Source organism: Canis aureus, chromosome 1 (assembly GCF_053574225.1).
Source record: "Canis aureus isolate CA01 chromosome 1, VMU_Caureus_v.1.0, whole genome shotgun sequence".
Taxonomy (NCBI): domain Eukaryota; kingdom Metazoa; phylum Chordata; class Mammalia; order Carnivora; family Canidae; genus Canis; species Canis aureus.
In genome coordinates, this window is record NC_135611.1 from 50,212,532 (window position 1) to 50,234,079 (window position 21,548).

At 44.4% G+C, this 21,548-nt stretch overlaps 2 protein-coding genes across 9 annotated transcripts in view; one reads left to right on the forward strand and one right to left on the reverse strand.

Annotated features, from left to right (window-relative positions):
• The window catches only part of MAP3K4 (mitogen-activated protein kinase kinase kinase 4), a 110,773-nt gene extending 98,264 nt beyond the window's left edge, over positions 1-12,509 (forward strand). For 4 of the 5 annotated variants that reach the window (XM_077899228.1, XM_077899247.1, XM_077899233.1 and 1 more), the window contains 8 exons: positions 466-657; positions 1,883-1,953; positions 3,887-4,003; positions 4,890-5,049; positions 6,883-7,005; positions 8,105-8,211; positions 9,606-9,785; positions 11,975-12,509. In XM_077899228.1, coding sequence (XP_077755354.1) covers positions 466-657; positions 1,883-1,953; positions 3,887-4,003; positions 4,890-5,049; positions 6,883-7,005; positions 8,105-8,211; positions 9,606-9,785; positions 11,975-11,995 — 971 coding nt within the window. In that variant the 3' untranslated portion in view covers positions 11,996-12,509. Of the gene's footprint in view, positions 1-465; positions 658-1,882; positions 1,954-3,886; positions 4,004-4,889; positions 5,050-6,882; positions 7,006-8,104; positions 8,212-9,605; positions 9,786-11,642; positions 11,713-11,974 lie in introns of all 5 variants that reach the window. The other variant, XM_077899239.1, reaches the window with a different exon arrangement.
• A 7,292-nt stretch (positions 12,510-19,801) lies between these two features.
• Positions 19,802-21,548, reverse strand: part of AGPAT4 (1-acylglycerol-3-phosphate O-acyltransferase 4) — a 127,763-nt gene continuing 126,016 nt past the window's right edge. For all 4 annotated transcript variants that reach the window (XM_077899284.1, XM_077899304.1, XM_077899294.1 and 1 more), the window contains one exon: positions 19,802-20,356. In XM_077899284.1, the coding sequence (XP_077755410.1) occupies positions 20,262-20,356 (95 nt within the window). In that variant the 3' untranslated portion in view covers positions 19,802-20,261. The remainder of the gene's footprint in view (positions 20,357-21,548) is intronic.

The window sequence follows — 21,548 nt, forward strand, 5'->3', positions numbered from 1 at the left end:
ATAAACCAAGTCCAAAATCTGCATGGCCTACAATCCCAGATGAAGGGCTTGGATTTTTGGTAAACTGTTTGTTGAGAACCGTGAAATAAATCTAAGTAGGAAAGGAACATACCAGATTTTATGTGCCAGTAAGACAATACTGGCCAACGAGAGTGGACTGGAGATGGAGAGTCTGGTGGCAGGTAGGAAGTCACTCCAGGGTCTGAGCAGCAGTCTGGGGGGGCGAAGTCATCAGCTCTGCCTGACGAGCCTATATTTTATGTGTGTGTCTGTGCAGTGGGTGGCGCATCCTCTGGAGCTGTTGGATTGGAATGGACTTGAATGCACCTGCTGGGTATCTGACTAGAGAATGCTAAGCCTTGCTGTGCTCAAGTGCTCATGTGTATTGCTCTCTTTCTATTATTATTTGCTGGACGTTGACTTACTTCTAGTGACTGGGACTACTGAGCTTGTTTCTCCCTGCAGACAGTGCTTCCAAACAAGGACCCATAGAAGCTATCCAGAAATCAGTCCGACTGTTTGAAGAAAAGAGGTATCGAGAAATGAGGAGAAAGAATATCATTGGTCAAGTTTGTGATACCCCTAAATCATATGATAACGTTATGCATGTAGGTTTGAGGAAGGTGACCTTCAAGTGGCAAAGAGGAAACAAAATTGGTAAGGAAATGGAGCAATGTGACATAGAGTTCACCTCTGTTAGAAACAGCAACAGTCACACTTTTTTAGGTTAAGTTGTATAACTGATTCTTATCTCTGGTAGATGTAGCATATCTTTTGCAGAGGGTTCTGGTTTTTAGGTTGTGTAAATAATGTTTCAGTAAAATGTGTTTTAAGAACAGTACAAAGGAGATTTTAAATTTTTTTTGAAGATGTATATATGTATTTATTTGAGAGTGAGTGAGCAGGGGAAGGGGCAGAGGGAGAGGGAGAAGCAGACTCCCCACTGAGCAGGGAGCCCGATGTGGGGCTCCATCCCAGGATCCCAGAACTATGACCTAAGCCAAAGGCAGACGCTTAACCCACTGAGCCACCCAGGTGCCCCTAGAAAGATTTTTTTTAAATGGTTCATTAAAATGAGTAGTTTTTGCATGATAACTCCAGAAGTTGCCAATGGAAAACTATGTAAATTTTACCCATTTGTTCCTGTTGATGTTCTTATGACCTTATTCCCTCAAGAACATTACTGAAGAGAGACTGTCCTTCCTAAAGCATTGCCTGTTATTAATTTCCAAGTCAAGTGCCTCTTATAACTAGAGGTGGATCGTGTGACAGAAGCAGCCTGACCATGTTTCAGATCCTTCTGTCTTTTAAATACATCTCTCAATGGAGTGTTTGGTTCTGAAGAGGCTAACATGATTGTGATAATAGGACTCTGTGAGCCCCAGATACCCTTAAGGTTCTGTAGAGCTAGCAATTAAGGCAGAAGACACAGAAGAAACCAAGTGCTTTGTAAATGTTATCAGTTATGTTGTTGGTCTTTGCTATATGTTCCGTCCCCTTCGCTTAATGTCCCCAAAGATACGTTGGTAAAATATCCACTCCCACCCACCCCTGGACGTGCCACAACAAGGTACACTTAGACGGTGCCCCCACCCTGGGCCCTGACCTCCTCAAGGGCTGTAAGGGCTTAGAAGTGTGCACCTTTGTTCCTTTATGCTTCCTCTAGGGTTTGCCAAAGTTCCTTCTACCCTACAGATATTTACAGGTAAGGCTCAGTGAAGAGATTGCCTTCAGTTATTGGGGAACATTTTGGGTCTTGGAATAGTAGATAATTATAGATTATATAAATATAGATTCAGACTTGGGAAACATTACTACACATCTGAATGACTTCAAATGGCCTTCTTTGGTGACTGAGATGGTATGTTTGTTCTGTTCACAGGGGAGGGGCAGTATGGGAAGGTCTACACCTGTATCAGTGTCGACACTGGCGAATTGATGGCTATGAAGGAGGTAAGTGGTCTGGTCTTGTTGGGGGCCTTCTGCTTTGAAGCCTCTGCATGACAGAGATTTGGTAAAGAAGCTTATTTTCAAGGCTCTTCTTAGCTCCTAGAGCTAGCTCCTCTGTGTTGAGCTGTCTAGGCAGATGCCTGGAGATGATAGAGTAGTGCAGTGTCCAATTCCGGTGAGGATGCTAGTAAGAACTCTCAGACCAGATGCACAGGTACTTCTGCCACCACATAGGTGTGCTGAGCGCCTTACAGAAAGAGGCAAGCAAAGTTAGCTAAAGGCGGAGAGGATGGTGGTAACAGTAAAATCTTAGTGGGGAATTAGGTAAGAAGATAACATTTGTGATCAGCTTCAGGAATGAGCAGCATTTCAATAGCTAAAGGTAGGATGGGAGAGAGCCAGCCTCCTATCAGGGAAGCAAATACTGTTGTCGCTCCTGAGGAGACACTCGGGATGCAAAGAGTAAAAGGAGCCTGTGGCGGAAGAGGCTGGAGCTTCGATGGGTGGTAGGATTGGCAGGCAGCACACACGTGCAGTGCCCAGCCCTCCCTCTCTGAGCTCCTGTGGCATTTCTTGTCTTCCCACATGGCATTCACCCACACTGCTTCTACCACCTTGTTCCCACTTGGTTGTTAACTTTTTTATTTTTAAGATTGTATTTATTTGAGAGAGTGAACATGGGTTGGGGGAGAGAGAGAGGGAGAGGTTGTAGACTCCCCATTGAGCAGGGAGCCTGACTTGGGGCTCGATCCCAGGACCTTAGAATCATGACTTGAGCTGAAGACAGATGCTTTACAAACTAAGCCACCCAGGCACTCCGGTCGTAAACTACTTTTAAAAAAATTTTTTTTTAATTTAAATTCAATTAATTAACACTGTAATATATTAATTAGTTTCAGAGGTAGAGTTCAGTGATTCATCAGTCTTATACCCAGTGCTCATTACATCACGTGCCCTCCGTAATGCCCATTACCCAGGTACCCCATCCCTCCACACCCCCCCCTCCAGTGACCCTCTGTTTGTCTCCTATGATTAAGAGTCTCTTGTGGTTTGTCTTCCTGTCTGATTGTCCTCTTGTTTTATTTTTTCCTCTCTTCCCCTGTGATCCTCTGTTTTGTTTCTTAAATTCCACGTGAGTGAGATCATATTGGTAATTGTCTTTCTCTGACTGACTTATTTCACTTAGCATAATACCCTCTAGTACCATCTATGTCATTTCAAATGGCAAGATTTCTTTCTTTCTTTCTTTCTTTCTTTCTTTCTTTCTTTCTTTCTTTCTTTCTTCTTTTCTTTTCTTTTCTTTTCTTTTCTTTCTTTCTTTCTTTTTTCTTTCTTTCTTTCTTTCTTTCTTTCTCTCTCTCTCTCTCTCTCTTTTCTTTTCTTCTTTCTTTCTTTCTTTCTTTCTTTCTTTCTTTCTTTCTTTCTTTCTTTCTTTCTTTCTTTCTTTCTTTCTTTCAGGGCTGAGTAATGTCATTGTATATATATAGACCACATCTTTATCCATTCATTTGTTGACAAAATACTGGGCTCTTTCCATAGTTTGGCTGTTGTCGCCATTCCTGTTATGAAAATTGGGGTGCAGGTGCCCTTTCGTATACTTCTTAAGGGCACAATTATCTCTCACCTTTTTATCTTCCAGAACCTACATATTTATGATCACTTATCGAATGTTTAATGATTTTGTGAATTCAGTTTGCAGTTATGAAAATGATCCTGTTAGCTGTTCTCTCACCAAATATTCTAAAGCAGGCATGTTTAATTCACTTGGAATGACAAAGCAGAGAAAGACTCAAAGTCAAGTACAGACACACTGACCGTAGTCTGTGGGTCTGGATGATGCACATGCAGGAGGCAGCTTTACAGCTCTCGGGGATAAAGGTGTCTTGTTTCTGGTTTGTGACAGGACCAACACTGATCAACAGTTTTCTCTTTACAGATCCGATTTCAACCTAATGACCATAAAACTATCAAGGAAACTGCAGACGAATTGAAAATCTTTGAGGGCATCAAACACCCCAATCTGGTTCGGTATTTTGGTGTGGAGCTTCATAGAGTAAGCCAACTTTGATCACGCGGTTTTGTGTGAGGAATCAGTAAGGGCACAGTCGGAGTCCTGTTCTACATCGCAGGTCTTCTCATTTCAGAGCACAGTAACTTTGCCTAATTATCAGGAAATCTCCATGAGTTACATCATTTCTGCCTTCTCTCTGAAACTAGAGGAGTTCTTCCTAAAATGTAAGTTGTAGACTGTAGTCGTTAACCCGACATTATAAAGCACTGAAACCCATCCTGCCGATCAGAAGATTCTTCTAAAATGCCCCTTACACAGTGTGTTACTTTTTCCCCCCCATTTTTCACTGAACCACTGTTGGGTGCACTGTCAAGAAATGCTGGTTTTTCTCCTACATGTATTTAAGGAACCGTTGTGAAATGAGAACGTTAAAACTTCAAATTCATTTCCCCCCTGTGTTTGGAAGTAAACACTTGGAGGGAAAGAGGATAACTCGGATCATCTTGGTGGAGTCTGAACTTCCAAGGGAAGTTGAATAGTGGTGATTTTTAATGTTTTCACAAATAAATTCATATCTGAAAAGGATGTGTTTCAGTACTTAATAATACATTTATAGGGACAGCCCTGTTGGTCCCTGTCTGAGATTATATAGCAGACTTAATTTCAGAGGATAATAGACAACTTATCACCTGTGATTTGGAGAAGACACTCTTATCTCGACAAGCTGTATAATTCCAGACAGAGGAGGCAGGCAGACACCTCTGTGTAGGAGTGAGAAATGACTGTTACCAGACAAATTCAGTGTTGAGGATGACAAGTGTAGCATACCATTAGAAAGAAGGTTCCTTTGGGGCATGACCTGTGACATTTTCCAGGTTCTTCACTTAGTGTACATATAAACACAGGCTGCATTTTGTTCCTCCCGCAGGAAGAAATGTACATCTTCATGGAATACTGTGACGAGGGGACATTAGAAGAGGTGTCAAGGCTGGGACTTCAGGAGCATGTCATTAGGCTGTATTCAAAGCAGATCACCATCGCAATCAACGTCCTCCATGAGCATGGCATCGTTCACCGTGACATCAAAGGTAGTCCTCACACTCAACTGGCTGCCATGGATACCAGACTGTGTGCCCTACACATAGTAGGTGCTGCCAAGACACTAGATCCCTCTCCCACAAACCATTTCTCTAGAAAGAAGTGCCTTTACTGTGAATATGCTACCATTAAGAACCCAGTATTGAGAGACCATATAGCACATCCCCATCCATGAGCAGATAAGACTGCTTTATCTTTCTGCGTAACACTGTTTTTAGTGAGGTCTGTTTCCCCAAGAATGAAACTTGCTATTTTTATAGGCTGGTTTAGCCAACCTTGTATATTTACTAGACATTCACAATCTACACATCTTTTTCTCTGTTCAAGACTTTTGCGTATTTCCATGTGAACATCATGCATATGTAAAGTGACCGTGAATCTGAAATGCCAGTGTAAGCTGTGTTTTGGGAGACAAGATTTATTTACACCAACCTCCTCCAGTGTACAATTCTGCTAAAGACTGACTTAGTCATGCTGATTGATTTAAAGTGCTTTTCTCTTCTGGCATGAGGGGAATAGTCATGCTTGTCTCAGAACCTCTGGCATTTGTCCCTGACCTTTGTATTTGGGGAGTCAGGGATAATTAAAGTGACAAATTGTCTCTGGTGGGCCCTAGACTGAAGGATTCCACTCTGTCACACAATCCGAGGCCAGCATAAGCACGTTCTCTGTAGAATTGGCTGACTTCCGACCCAGCACTTGATCCAGCACGGGGCTGGATTACACCAGAACCTGCTTTGGTCTGAGTGTAAGGATTGTCCATCCTCCCTCCAGTAGCTCGCCCTGAATCCCCAGCATCCACCATTCTTATTGCCTCCCCGCCTGCCCGTGTCCCCCATTGCTTTGCTGCTTGGAATCATTCTGAGCATTTGCCTAATTGGCTCTTTATCAGCCATGACATTGCCTGTTTCCAGTTGTTCAGCCACATATACCAATACCCTGGCTCTGATCCCTGTCACGGAATGGTACCTTCCTTTCATGGGCCATGACCATAAAGAGAATTCCTCAGGGTTGTTGAATCAAATCTTTGTCCTTGTGATATTTTTTGTGATTCAGTATGGCTGATGTCCACGTGTGGAGTAGCTCCAGAGTTGTGAAGTTGGTAGTGTGTAGTCCTCTGTGGGGACTGTATATCCTGGGAGCACTCAGGTGCTCTGTTAGATGTCAGCTCATGGTGTGGCTCCCAACCTAATTTGAGTGGCTCTGTACTGCTTTTTGAGAAAAGTGCCATAGGACACACAGTGCCAGAGATATGTGGCTTGGTTAGGGCAACAATATCTCATAGCCTAGAGCTTCCTGCAGCTGTGAGCAGTCACCCCAGATTCCAGCTAGAGTATGAGCATGTGTGTTGCATTCAGAGATGTGAGGAGGCTCTATAGCATCTCTTCAGTCATAGTTCGAAGTTGTCTGTGCAGCCTCAGCCAGGACTCCAGAGAAGAGCGAGTGCGCCAGTCCAAACTCCACGTTGCGACCTGTTACAGGCGCTGCTACTTGTTCACGCCTCTGATTTTACAGGCAATGGTAGCTTCCATGTAATTCCTCTGTAAAGGGTCTCCCTGTATTTGCAGCATTAGATCTGTGCAAGTGTTTCAGTTCAGAGTCTGTTGGTCAAAGCTCTCTGTACTGATATGAACATTTCTTTGCTTTGTAGTAACATTTGTGTATAAGGCTTAAAATCCTTCCGTGATTATACTCTGTAAGTCAAATTTTATAAACCTTTACATTATTTAATTTGTGAATCAAGTTCCTGGGAATTTTGGTTGCCGTATAGCTGAAAATGCACTCTGTGTTCCCAAGCCCAACAAGTGCTTGTTTCTTGTTAGGTGCCAATATCTTCCTAACCTCCTCTGGACTCATCAAGCTGGGGGATTTTGGATGCTCAGTAAAGCTTAAAAACAACGCACAGACCATGCCGGGAGAAGTGAATAGCACACTGGGGACAGCAGGTGGGGACTGGCTTGATTTGTCTTTGCCACAATGACTCATTACAGTGTGCTTGGTAACTGGGCTTTCCCTTCATCTCTGCTGTCAGCACAGACCAGGGAGGAGGGGGGAGGGTTTCTGACCACAGACACCGCAGGCTTCTACCTGCCAGCACGTCTCAGATGCAGAAATTCGCCTTTCCCTCCAAAGTGAAAGGAGACAAGAAAGTCCTCTTTTTCTTCCCAGAAAAACTACCTTTGTTGTTCACAAGGGGTTTATTAAAACTATTCTAGTCAAAACACAACAGTATGTTAAATAGGGTAGTATGGATTTTTTTTTTTAAGAACATAACCTATTTATTGTCGAGCACCTGTGACAATTTCATGTCTGTCTAAAGGAGGCAGGAAGTTTGAAGCATTATTGGCTCTTTTAAATGAAAAGGAGTAGGTAGGCACACCCAGAAGTGGGTGAATATCTTAACACGTGGGAATGTGTTACTAGTGCAGCCAAGCCCACACCTGGTATGCTCCCCACCAGTCTGCTTCATTGTCCCTTTAAAAAGGGACATGTTTAATGGTAATTATTTGTTTTGATTATTCAGTGTCATAAAATTTTACAGCTTCTTTTGACCACTTAATTCATATTTTTAATGTGATACAGTTTATCTGAAGATTTGCCATTCAGAAATTGTCATTTAGATACTAATTCATCCCCTAAAATGTCAATTCAGAAAATTGATTTGAAATCTTTTGTTAGTTTCAATATTTCATATTATATAACTCCGAGAAAGTCCTTTCTGCACCCCCCTGCCATAAGTTAGTTTCTTTTTTTTTTTTTTTTTTTATTTATTTATGATAGTTACAGAGAGAGAGAGAGGCAGAGACACAGGCAGAGGGAGAAGCAGGCTCCATGCACCGGGAGCCCGATGTGGGATTCGATCCCGGGTCTCCAGGATCGCGCCCTGGGCCAAAGGCAGGCGCCAAACCGCTGCGCCACCCAGGGATCCCCAGTTAGTTTCATTTATGTGGAGTATTACACAATATTAATTTCTTGCTTAGCTCTATTATTGCATGGTGCTGTGTTTGTAATCCATTCCTATCACCATATCTGTGACTTTTAAAGCATACATGGCTCCAGAAGTCATCACTCGTGCAAAAGGAGAAGGCCATGGGCGTGCCGCCGATATCTGGAGTCTGGGCTGTGTCGTCATAGAGATGGTGACTGGCAAGGTGAGCAGAGCCCACACCAGGAGGAGAAACTCCCAGAGGGTGTTCACAGGAACAGAGCTGTAATTGTGTTTTATTAGGTATTACAAATACCAGGGACACATTTTCTGCTAACTAGAGAATGTGAGTAAACATAAAAAAAAGTGAACTCTAAAAAGATACAGTAACGTGAAGACAGGTGACCGTCTAGGAACCAAATATTTATAAGATTTATGACTTAAAGAACACTTACATGAGTGAATAAAAAAGTAGAAAGCTCAAGTTAAAACTTGGAGAAATGAGAAGCTGCAGAAAGAAATGAGAAACCAGAAACTTCTGTCCAAACACTAGCACTGGAGTGCAGCTTTACTCATGATTGCCAGATGTGGAGGCAACCAAGGTGTCCTTGAGTAAGTGAACAGGTGAGCAAACTGGTAATCTAGACAACGGGATATTATGCAGCAGTGAAAAGAAATGAGCCGTCTAGCCGAGAGGACGACAAGGAGGAGCTGTAAAAGCATACTGCCAACGAGAAAGAAGCTAATCTGGAAATGCTACATACATGTGTGATTCCACCCACATGACATTCTGCGGGGAAGGCAGGAGGCAGCAGTAAGAGGATCAGTTGTCAGTAGCTCTGGGAGAAGAAGGAAAGGATGATAAGATAGAGCACAAGGATGTTTAGGGCAGTGAGACTGTTCTGTATGATTATCTTAAAATTCTAAAAATTTACTTTTTTATGAAAATACTGCTAATGAACAGCAGATGTCTAGAGGGACCATTGTGTGTGTGTATTAGCATTATTTATAAAGCAGAAAAATGTTAGAAACCTCTCAAGTGTTATTAGTAGGAAAATGTATTGTACCTTGTGGCTGCTAAACGTTTTATTCTTATGTTTTATGATACATAAAATAACCAGAGCTTCGCACTATTAGAATTTGATGTTCATTATTCAACGGGGTAGCATAGTAATGTCCCTGTGAGAGAATTGTTGAGTTTTATATGTTTTGTTGACATTGTTATATCAGTTTATATATATCCTTTTTTATTTTCATGATAGTGGCTTCCAGGTAATGCTGGACTATCATAACATCCAAATGAGGTTGGCAGACTGTGCTGACCACCTGGCTTTGTAAATAAGGTTTTACTGGCACTCAGTCACACCCATTCATTTATGTATCTTCTATGGCTGCTGTCAGGTCACAGCGGGAGAATTGAGCACTGTGGCCCACAAGCCTAAACTACTTACTAATTGGCTCTGTAAGCAAAAAAACTAAACTACTTACTATTTGGCCCTGTAAGTAAAAGCTAGCTGGCCTCTGATATATATTAATATTGAGATGCCTGAAAGGATTGGGCCATCTCATTTTTTTATGGCCATGTAATATCATTAAACCTGATTTTCCCCCTTTCTTTAGAGGCCTTGGCATGAATATGAACACAACTTTCAGATTATGTATAAAGTGGGAATGGGGCACAAGCCACCCATCCCTGAGAGACTAAGCCCGGAAGGAAAGGACTTCCTTTCTCACTGCCTTGAAAGTGAGCCCAGGATGAGGTGGACGGCCAGCCAGCTCCTCGACCATTCCTTCGTCAAGGTTGGGCAGATCACCGTACAGTCTTTTTCATGTTTGGATGTTTGAGTTCTGTTTGTATCTGGCACTGAAGGAAATTTGGAAACTTAGACATAAAATACTTGTATTAGTACACACATGGTACATTTATAAACATAGTATTGCTGAGTCAAAGGTTATGCAATATTTGAACTTCAAGATGTATTTTCAAATTAGTTTCCAAAAATTTTTACCAATTAGCATTCCCTATTGCAGAAAATCAGAGCACTACTTTCTCCATACTCTTGCCAGCATTGTGTAGTATTATCTTCCCCCCCATATGATAGGCAAAATAGTTAGTGATATTAGTGTTGTTTCAATTTTCATTTCTTTAATAATTTACTTTTAGTAATAAAATGTATATATTTAAATATAAAAAAGAAAAAGAAAAAGAAAAGGAAGGGAGCTAAACGTATTATGCCAGGGAGTTTTAGATTTTTTCTCCCCCCCCAGAAAATGTTCATTGAGGTTCTCTGCTTGATCTACCCCGGTGTGTTTGTGGTATGCCTGGGACTGTCACATGGCATTTTATATGGGACTGGGCAAAAGACCAAGTTTCTACTCCTGAGAGTGTATGGTCTACTTGCATACAGGGCTAGCAGTGCTGCACTCTAAGAGAGGAGAGAGAGACAGGGCTAGCAGTGACTAAGCATTTTTTTCAGAGCTGGGGTGGGGTATGTATGCTACATTGTAGGGCCACTGGGAAGAGCAGGTTTTGTTTTTTTTTTTTTTTTTAAGATTTTATTCATTTATTCATGAGAGATACAGAGAGAGGGGCAGAGACACAGGCAGAGGCAGAGGGGCAAGCAGGCTCCATACAGGGAGCCTGATGTGGGACTTGATCCCAGGTCTCCAGTATCATGCCCTGGGCTGAAGGCAGACGCTTAACTGCTGAGCCACCCAGGCATCCTGGGAAGAGTGATTTCATCTAGCCAGGCCATTTCAGCTATCATTGCTTTCTCTGGAATGAGATGCCTGAGCTGTTTGGGAGGGTATAGGGAGGTCAGGCGGTGGGGACGACAGGCTAACAAGGGTAAAATAATCCAGGAACTGTGTACCGGTGGATCACAGGATGTGGAAAGTGGTAAAAGGTAAGGCTGCAGAAGTGAAAAGGAGCCCCCAGGAAGGAATTCCAGTTTTATTTTCAGTGTAACTTGATTAAATGGTGTTTCAGAATGATGCTTCTGGAGGCAGAGTAGTTAAGAAGTTGCTGATACAGCTAATGGGCTGGGCGTGGGAGGTCAGGGGCAAGTTACTGGTGCTATTTCGGGGTTAAAATGGCCACAATTGAATAGCTGATGGGATGAGAGACAAGTAAGGGGAGGGTCTGGGATGGCTCCCAGGCCCTGGTTTGGATCACCAGATGGGAGATCCTGTTGGCCAAGTAGGGATACAGAGGGTTGGGTCAGGGAGGCAGTGGGTTCCTCTGGCAGATGATGGTTAAGGCATGTTTGGAACATCTGCTTAGGGCTTTCAGATGGGTGTGAATGTGGGGAGAGAATGGGGCTCTGATGCAGGTCCCGGAGAGAAAATAGTGCTGAAAGGGCCCTACAGGGGAGCCCCTGTCGGAGGAAGGGAAGGTGCCAATGAGCAGGGTGAGTGGAAGTAAGGAACAAGGAGCTAGTTTTGCTGTGTAGAGATTAGGGATTTGTAATTTAAAACACACTCATTTCTTTGTTTAGATGGTTTGTATTGACTTGATATTGTCCAGGTACATTTTTTTTTAAAAGATTTATTTATTAATGAGAGACACATACAGATAGAGAGAGAGGCAGAGACACAGGCAGAGGGAGAAGCAGGCTCCATTCTATGCAGGGAACCTGACATGGAACTTGATCCCAGGTCTCCAGGACCACACCCTGGGCTGAAGGCAGCGCTAAACTGCTGAGCCACGCGGGCTGCCCCTGTCCAGGTACATTCTTAAAAATGCTTTCAGGGGCCAGTTGACAGAACCGTGACTTTAGTACCTACATCACTTACTGCACCATTGAGCCTCCCCTCTGTGCTGAGTCCTTGCTGGGGCTTCTCTGCCCTGGGGCTTCTCTGAGCTGGGCTTCTTGCTCAGGCTCCCCAGTGCGGGGATTGGGGAGGAGGCTGCAGCAGTGGTGGTGACTTACCTGTTAGTTGTGTGTCTATGGCAGATCTGGTTCAGCTCTCTCCTGCCTCCCTCCCAGGTCTGCACAGATGAAGAATGAAGCTAATCGGTCTGCGGCCTGGTAGTGTGTGTGCTCGGAGAATTCTCTTAATCACTACTGTATGTAATATTTACATAAAGACTGTGCTGAGAAGCAGTATAAGCCTTTTTAACCTTCCAAGACTGAAGACTGCACAGGTGACAAGCGTCACTTCTCCTGCTGCTCCTGTTTGTTTGACGTGGCACGGGGCCCTCTGAGTGACGGTGTCCACGAGGTAAAGAAGCTGCATGTTAAGTGCCATTACTACTGTACACGGACCATCACCTCTGTCACCTGTTTCTCGTGTGACTGAGAACCGTGACATCAGTGTAGTGTTTTGACCTTCCTGGGTTCAAAAGCAGTTGTAGTGTTATCAGGTGTCCTGGGCCTTGTTAAACTCTTGTTTGTCGAGTGCACTGACTGTGAAATCTTACCTTTTGTTGTTGTTGGCAAGCCACAGGTTTGTTATGCAAAGGCTGATTAATGAAATTTAAGAAAAAGGTTCTTTTTTCAATAAATGGTTTATTTTAGGAAAGCTCAGTTATATTGTGTTTTACTGGTTACCAGCTTCAGAAGCCAACACTTTATCTGAGCCAGAGGTCTGTCACTCTGATTCACACGTTCAGGTACAGAGGGGCACAGCCAGATGTGCTAGAGATGAGCACTGGGTTAGGAGCTCTGCGGTGCCTGGGATCGATCTCCTCACTAAAGGAAACACCACTGCAGATCCAGAGGCCCCTTTAAGTTCACTTACGTTCCCTACGCAGGGGAGGATGGGGGAAAGCAGAAGCCATCCTACCACATGTTGGAGGCTCTTGATCTTTAAATCAACATGTGCAAGTGCTCGATCAGTGTTAAGTCTGCTGAGTTATTTGACAAGAAAGCATCTTTTTCAGAAAGTAAACGTTTCAGTAGTTAATTTTCTAAAATAGCCCAAAGTATATGTCATTGATGATATTCTTTAGCTTCTTTTTGCTATTAGATTTTTAAAATATTGACCTTACAGCTTCCTGAAATCTCACAGACTCATTCCTGACGCATCACAGCTGACTCTGGGCAGTAATCTCTCAGGCATGATGTCCTTCCCTCCAGAGCACTAGATCCTCTCCAAGCAGCTAATGTCCAGAGAATGTTGGCATCACAGAAGGATTATATGGACACTCAGATTTTTTTTTTTAAGATTTCAGTTCTTTCAGACAGCTTTTTTGAGGTATAGTTCACATAGTCTTGAAGTGTACAGGTCCGCAGTTGTCAGCTGTACAGCATCTTTCCAGTCCGTCTTTAGAACATCCTTCCAGAAAGCAACCTCACACCCATCTGCACTCGGTCCCCACTCAGCGACCACCAACCACCTCTGTCTCTATAGAAATTTACTATACATGGTCTTTTTGTATCTGTCATCTTTCCCTCGCGTGCTACTTCTAAGGTCTGTCCATGTTAAGCACACGTTAGGACTTTATTCCTCTGTATTGCTGAATACTCCAGTGTGAGGAGGTGCCACACATTTTCTTCATTTACTGGTTCCATTTTTTTATTATAAATAATGCTGTTCTGAATATTCATAGGCAAGTCTGTGTGGACAGACGTTTCATCTCTCTTGGGAATGGGACTTCTGAGTCATATTGCAAATCCAGGTTCAATATTTTAAGAACCTACCAAATAGTTTCCAGTGGTAGCACTATCCTGCATTCCCAGCAGCCACATGTGAGGGTTCTAGCTTGCCTGAATTCTTCCCAGGACTTGTTACTTTTTGATGATGGCCACTCATGTGAAATGGTAGCTCCCTGTGTTGTTGATCTGCATGTCACTAATGATGGTGAGCATTTTTTCTTGTGTGCACTGGCAATTTATTTTTCTCTGATGTGATGTCTGTTCCACTCTTTTGCCCCGTCTTTTAATTGGGTTCTTTGTCTTCTTATTGAATTATGGGAGGTCTTTATATGTTTTGGATAAAAGTCCTTTACTGGGGATATGATCTACAATAGTTTTTTCTCCTGGTCTCTTGTCTTCTCACTTTCTTAATGGTGTCTTCAGAAACACAAAAGTTTTTAATTTTGAAGTCCGGCTTATTAACTCTTTATTGCATGTGCTCTTGATATCGTATCTGAGAAATCATTACCTGACCCAAGGTCATGAAGGTTTTACACTTATATTTTCTTGGAATTGTTTTATAGTTTCAGAACTTACATTGAGATTCGTCATCTATTTGTAGTTAATTTTTGTGTATGATATTGATAGGATTCTCTGTGCACTTCAGGTAACTGATGCCTTAACTTCAACTGTGGGCAAGACAAGAAAGCTCAGCCCAGCACTGCCCCTGTGGTGTGCAGGCGGCCCATGGAGCCTGGGCCATTTTGGCTCAGATGCACTCAGCTAGCTCACTGTAGATGCCAGCCCATCCTGGCAGGGTGTGGGCTTCTGTAGTTTTGTGATGTTACCTTGTAAACTTTCAAAGTCCAAACCACCCTGCACTAGTTCATCATTAACTTTGTTAATTTTCTTCACTGCTTTCCTTCCCCTTCATTTGCAAACATATAGATGGAATGGCACCCTGAAACTCCATTGGTGACTTTTCCTAACTTCCTAAAGTGTTTGGGAAAGATCTGGCTAAAGAGTGCAGACTTTAAGAAACAGTGTCATTGTGTCATTTAATTCATTGTTCAAAGGGATCATTATTCAGCAGCCCTAACTTTGTATTTGTACTGCTTCTTTCCTTAAAATTCAACAGAACCTAGATGCCAGAAATTTCAAAAATTTCCTTCAACATGTAAAACAATTTTCAAATTCAACAGAACCTAGATGCCAGAAATTTCAAAAATTTCCTTCAACATGTAAAACAATTTCAAAAATTTCCTTCAACATGTAAAACAAGACTGTACTTTTGTTTGAAAAAAAAAAGTTAACGGTAAAAATCCTGTGAGTCTTCCTCAGTGGAACACTTTACTAACATAGCCCTAGGAAATTTTTCTAGATGCTGAAAAGATCTGCGTAGGTGCTTAATAAATGTTTTTCAAACAATTCAGAACCTTAATATTAAAATAGGACAAGGCTGCAGGGGCTGAGGACTGCACAGTTTGGAATTGCTTATCTTTTACTGGGGAAAATCTTTTTTTCCTTTTTTATCTTTTGCTTTCTTCTACTAACTCTGAAATTTCAACATAGTGACCATGTATAATGTTCTGGGTTTTCTTTTCTTTTCTTTTCTTTTCTTTTCTTTTCTTTTCTTTTCTTTTTTCTTTTTTTTCTTTCTTTTCTTTTTGAAAAAAAAAAATTTTCACTTAAGGAAGGTTCTTATTTTTTACCTTAGGAAGGGGAATCAAAAAAAGACGGTGGCATTTCAATTATGACAGTGCCCACGTCAGCCTCCACTGAGTGCCAGTGGCTTGGCCCTGCTGGAGGGGGCCTGGGAGCCCAGCCTTACCCCAGGGAGGTGACACTCCAGGGAGGAGACACACACTAACCATTTAGAAGTTTCTTTTTTTTTTTTTTTTTTTTTAATTTTTTATTTATTTATGATAGGCACACAGTGAGAGAGAGAGAGGCAGAGACACAGGCAGAGGGAGAAGCAGGCTCCATGCACCGGGAGCCCGACGTGGGATTCGATCCTGGGTCTCCAGGATCGCGCCCTGGGCCAAAGGCAGGCGCTAAACCGCTGCGCCACCCAGGGATCCCCATTTAGAAATTTCTAATACTCTTTCTGATGTCAGAGGCTGTGAAGGGTATAGAATGTCATGGGCCAAGAGAGAAAGGAATTCATGCTTGGTCCTCTGCTGTCCTCTCAGGCTGTATGTCAGTGCTTGCAGTACCACTGTGTTAAGACAGAAAGCCTTGGAACATCTGAAGTGGTTGGTCTTCGTTGATATTTGTGGAAACTGAAAAAATAAGCCAAGCCAGGGTTGCAGGAGTGCGCTAAAGATTGGGATAGCCATTCACTCCTAGTTGATGGGTCAGACGCTGTGCAGTACTGGCCTAGCCTTCACCCAGGCTCCTTTTGGAGGGCAGAGGGGCGGGCCCTGAAAACGGACTTGCCCTTGCATGTTGATCAAGGAAGTGAGTTGAGCCTCGTTCATCCTGGCAAAACAAAAATTATTTTAAAAATATTTTTTGATTAAATGTCTGAAGATATTTTTAGGAAATCACCCAACTCCAATGGCAGCCAATTCTTTATCTGCACAGCCACAATATCTTTCTTTATGTAGGTGGGGAAGAATCCAAAATGAGGGAGTTTCAGCAGCTGGCATGACATTCCTAAGTAATTCCTTGGCAAAGACAGCAAATGACCATGAGTTTTGACCCAGTGGAACGGGCTGCTCCACAGGCCAGAGTGTCAACCCAAAGTCATTTGTCTTAAGAGCCATTGACTTGTCTCCCCATTTCACAAGGGCAGCAGCTACAAACCATCTCCTTGGGGCTGTCACAGGGCTGAGCACACAAGGGAGCCAGCTTTCTGCCCCAAACCTGGAAGTCCTTTCCCAGTTGAGGCAGTCCCCATGTCTCATTCCAGCAGGAGACTTTAGAACCTTTTTTGTTTGGAGGGAAGAGCATTGATTAAAACAAGAGGCAGAAATAGAAATAGCCTGCTGGCCCTGTTTGGTCGAGAAGTGGGCAGTGCCTGTGCATCATCAAGGTCGCACTTAACACTTTATTTCATTCTCTGCCAGCAGAGTATAAAAACTGCTTTCATTAAGGCTGTGAGACACACTTGCTGAAAGAGGGTGAACGCAAGTAACCTGATAGGATGGCCTGCGTGACCCAATGCACAATGAACTGGAGACTCATACTGCAGGCACCCTGCCCAGAGGCTCAGGGACCTCTGGCTCCTGTGGTCTTCTGAACACAGGTGGTGGGTAATTTGGCACTGCCATTGCCACTGTGGTCACTCAGGAAACTGGTGGCACTGGAGTATTTTTTCTTCTCCCTGGAGCCCAGCAAACATGCAAACAGTCTGCCCAGTGGGCAAGCTGGATTAAACCTCATTTTGAGCAGAGAACAGGTACCCTTGAGAGTTTTCACTTCCGTCCATATTTATGAGTAAGTTCTAAGGCCTCCGGAGCCAAATCTACCTTGTGTGGGGGTAGCCAGACCACAGTTTGGCTCCACCAGGAGAGAAACCAGGAGGTGCCAGGGCCCCTTTTGGTGACTGCCACATCCTCCCTTCCTACATCACCCTTTCTGGGTGATTACCATTGGATTTTACATCTAATTTACTGCCTTTCAGATCCACTTACAGATATATTAGGAAAAGATTAATGTTTTTAATTTTTAAACACCAGTAGCTACTTTTACAAGGTTTGGCATGCATTTATTTAGAGAATACAGCAGTCAAGAGATATTCCATACTAAGTGATCATCTGAGAAAGGTTTGTGTTCTCTCAAAAAAAGTAAACAAGGTGATAGAGTGTATTAGTTCCTCCTCCATGGTTACTCCTGTTGACTCAGCAGGCACAGAATAGGTCCACTTTTCCCAGGTGCTGCTACCTTATGGCTTATGTTTCTAGTAAAGAGTGTCGCTCTGTGGGCTTGGTTTCCTAGAAGTGCATCAGCTCCCTGCCTCAAAGCTGCAGGGAAGACTGGGGAGTGACCACTGTGCTCCAGAGTGCCGGAAAAGTGTATTTTTCTCTGTTATGTTGGATCTCAGAGCAGGCTCTGAGCAGCGTTCACCCTACCATGAGATAAAAATGTTAGAACATGAAGCTCTTCATCTGTGATGTGCCACCAGAGACCACCACTATAGGTGCCTTAACCTCCATGGGGTTTTATTTCTGGGAGAAAGCTATATCCTGAGAGACACAACAGCTCTCTGCTGAAGAGATTATGGCATCTGTGAGACCTGCACACAGGATAAGCGAACCAGGGATGGGTCTTTCCAGGGTACCCTGCTCATCCCTGTCCTAAACAGGAACAGGGCAGAAGGAAAACCAGCCCCCCATGCCTCCTAACAAGATGCTTCTTCACGGGAGGGCCAAACAGCTGAAAAGATGGCAGGATCTGTCCCCCGTCTACCACATTCTCTTGCTACACCTAAGGCAGTCGTGAAAAGGAGCACTGATGAGTTCTTTCCCAGGAGAGTATTTTCCCTGTCTTCCCTCGACCTAGATCCACAGCACTGGTGAGCAAAGGCAAGGTATATGTTATTGGCACTTAATCACTATATTAATGGGGGTAATGACAGAAAAATGACACATTTTTGGACACCTCAGGGTAGTTTCTGAGCATTTTGAGATGTAGCAACATGGAGGTAGCTTTTTAATCTCTCATCCCTTCTTTGTTTAGTGCTATAGGATTCTTAAAGTGTGTTTGCATGTTTGCATATATGGCCTCATTTTACCCTTGAAACAGCCCATGAGGCAGATGTTATCACCATCATTTTACAAATGGGGAAACTGAGACTCTAGAGATCTCCAGTACAGAAGGCTCACCCAAGGTCTTAGAGCAGGTGAGCTGCAGAGTGCCATGGGGGTGGGCCAGGCAGCTCAGAGCAGGATCCCCTGACTCCCTGACTTGGGTCTCCTGCAAAGCGAGGAGTCCTTGGCATAGAACAGCTGCCATGTCCAGGCAGGTTACAGGAGCATGAATACAGACACCTAAGCTGCTCCCAGGGCCTGTCCTGTGGTGGTCATCCCCACACTTCTCACAAATCTCTGCCTGCTCTGTGGGCAGACTGTGTTTGAAACCAGCACGTGGCCTTATGCAAATGCATGGGTGCATCTACCCCACTCTCAGGATGCTAACCAGTGGCCTCACCGAAACTCCCTTCCCACAGCTAAGCCAGAATTTGTTTCTCTCTTGGCTTCTGCAGTTCATACCAATGATACATTACCATCCCTTAAGCAGAGAGAGCTTCTCTAGGGCGTTCTTAGAGCTCCTTGGCTTACCTAGTTGAGTTGTGCTTGGTAAACACTTGGTGAGTGAAAGAGCAAACATCTCAAAACCTGATTCTGATTAGACTATGCCCAACTTTTGTAGGAAACATAAGTCTATCCCTTCTGTAAGCACAGCCAGAGGTGTGGCTGTGCATGGGAAGAAAGTCTTCTGCTCAACTCTTGTGCTCATAAATCGCCATCGGTCTAAGTGCCATCAGCATTTTGGCCTAAGAGGACATGGTGTCTAGTGTCTAAACATTCTGCACCAGAAATATTACTGCTTTTCTTTCTTTCACATTGTACCTTTGGCCTCTATGGACTGGCAGAAGTCCTGCGTGTGGTTGTCACTCCAAAGAACAGCTTGCATGTCAAGGAGCAGCCCTCTTATGAGGAGTGAAAATCAGGGCTTCCAGAAGGGAAGTGGAAGCCCAGGGAGGGTCCTTGTACCCTGGTGTTTGCTCCCATCTGACCCTGCTCAGAGTCGTACCTTCACTCCTACGTGGTGTCTTTACAGAGTGAGCCTGTATTGGTTTGGGGGGCCCAGTTCCTGCTTGCTGCTGAGATGAGCAGTGCGTATAAAGTCATTTCTCAAATAGCTGCAGAGTGCCTATGCTTGATGTTTCTGTTCAGGTTCTTCAGGGAATTGGCCAATCTCTTCAAGACTTGAGCCAGGGAGACTCCATTGCAGGCAGATTGGGAAAACCAAAGATCCCTTACAGGGCCTCTCGCTGTGTCCAACAGACAGGCTCGGCTCATCCCCCAGCACATGCCGTACCCCTTGAGCACACCCCGCCAGGCTCCTGCACCTGTGTCTGCTGCCAGGAGGGCCCCATCTGGCTGCCCCTGGCATACTGAGCCCACCCCACCCCCTCCTCACAGCGCTGCTGGGTCACTGCCATCCAGAACACTCCAACAACAGCAGAGGGCGGAATGGGAAGATGGAGCAGTCCGTGTAAACACATAGCACAGGGAGCCAAACACTTTAATTGTTTTTGGAGGCATAATTTAGTCATCTTACCTAAGCGCCTTTCAATCTCTTGCAATCCAGTACAGAAGACTCAGCACCAAAGAATGAAGGGGAATCCTCTGTTCCCCGTCCCTGCCCTCCCCCTGTGCCTCAGATCCCCTCTGAATGATCACAAAATAAGGCTGGCACTCAACTGCACGTTATTCTCACATAGGTATTCTTTCCCTGACACACACATACACACTCACACACACACTCACACGAAAAGAAAATCAAAACCCACTAAAGCATTATGGGGAAAAAAAGATTTAAGAACATCTTCCTCCCCATCTGGCATTGAGACCAAACTCCCTGCCTTCCCAGCAGGGGCTCACCCCGCTTGTCCCTGGGTCCCACTAAGGATGACAGGCAGCGTCCACCAGTCCCCAAGGTCTCCTCTGGGCGCTAATGTGTCGGGTCAGTCGCTCCGTTTCTGCTTGCTGTCGATGTTGCCGTAGGCAGAGCCTTTGTCGATTTCTGTCACGCCAATCATCCATCGAACTCCCATAGAAGCTGCAGAAATGGTAAGTGCAGGGAGTTAGGTAGAGCCCACGGGGGCTCCAGGGTGATTTTCCGGGGAGAATCCTGAGAGGTCAGCGGTCTGCAGACCTCAAGCATCAGCTGAGATCTCACTCGCCAACTTGGGGCCCATTGCATAATCCTGTCACAGTGATCCTTGAGCACGGGCATCAGACTCCGTGACATTAAAACACAGCAAGGTTGTCCTGCTGGTGGGTTTTAATCCTTCAACCCTTCAAATTTGCTAAGCCATGCTCTACTGTACATAAGGCTTACAGAATGCTTCCCATACTGGCCCCCACGGCAAAGACAAAACACCCTTGAGCAAAGCTTGGAGCCTGGAGAGTTCAAGAGCTCTAATGTCTATTTTGTGCCCAATTCTGCTCTTGGTACAAGTATTAGAGCAGTTGAATGAGAAAAATCTCTGCCTCCTCTGAAAGCCTTTTCTCCAAGTGGGATCGGCCTAAAGAGAGAACAGAAGGGACCCTCATGAGAGCCCAGCTGAGCCCCGAGGAAGCTGAAAATAGGGCCGAGTTCACATAGTGCAGCTGAAGCTGCTCTCTTGAAGAGAGCAGACTGGGTGAGCTCCTTCAGGGCAGAGAGAATGGCACCAAACACAGGGCCTGCACATAGTCTGTTTATAATGCACATTTCAGAATGGATAGATGGGTGATAATCTGAAGTCTCCAAGTCCCGACACACATGTTTAAAAGCATTATTAGCATCGTGCTCTGTGAACTGTCACTCACACACATGGAACTGCCTGACGTGGGGCCCGCGCAGCCCAGCCCCACGAGGCCTGTGTATCTCATGGGTCAGTTACAAATGGCCAGTTCTAAGGAGGACCTGCCCAATATTAGAACCACCATGCAGTGGGGATGATGATACTGCAGAGAGACATTGCTCACAGGCCTGGTAAGGGGAATAAGACACAAACAGAGAAATCCTGGACAGAGTGTAGTGAGGTCTGAGCTGGCAGCTGATGCACTGGTCTATGGGGCAAGGGGAGGGGGCTCAGAGCAGTCAGTTCCTCCAGAGCTCCTGGGGAGAGTGGTCAGCCCTTGTTTTGACACTCTACATATTCATCACCAAGGAGCCCTGTTCTCCCCAGGGCACTGGTCTGTATGTCTGCCTTCCTGCCTCTGAAGACAGACAGGCTTAGTCTGCCTCCCACCCTCTGAGCACC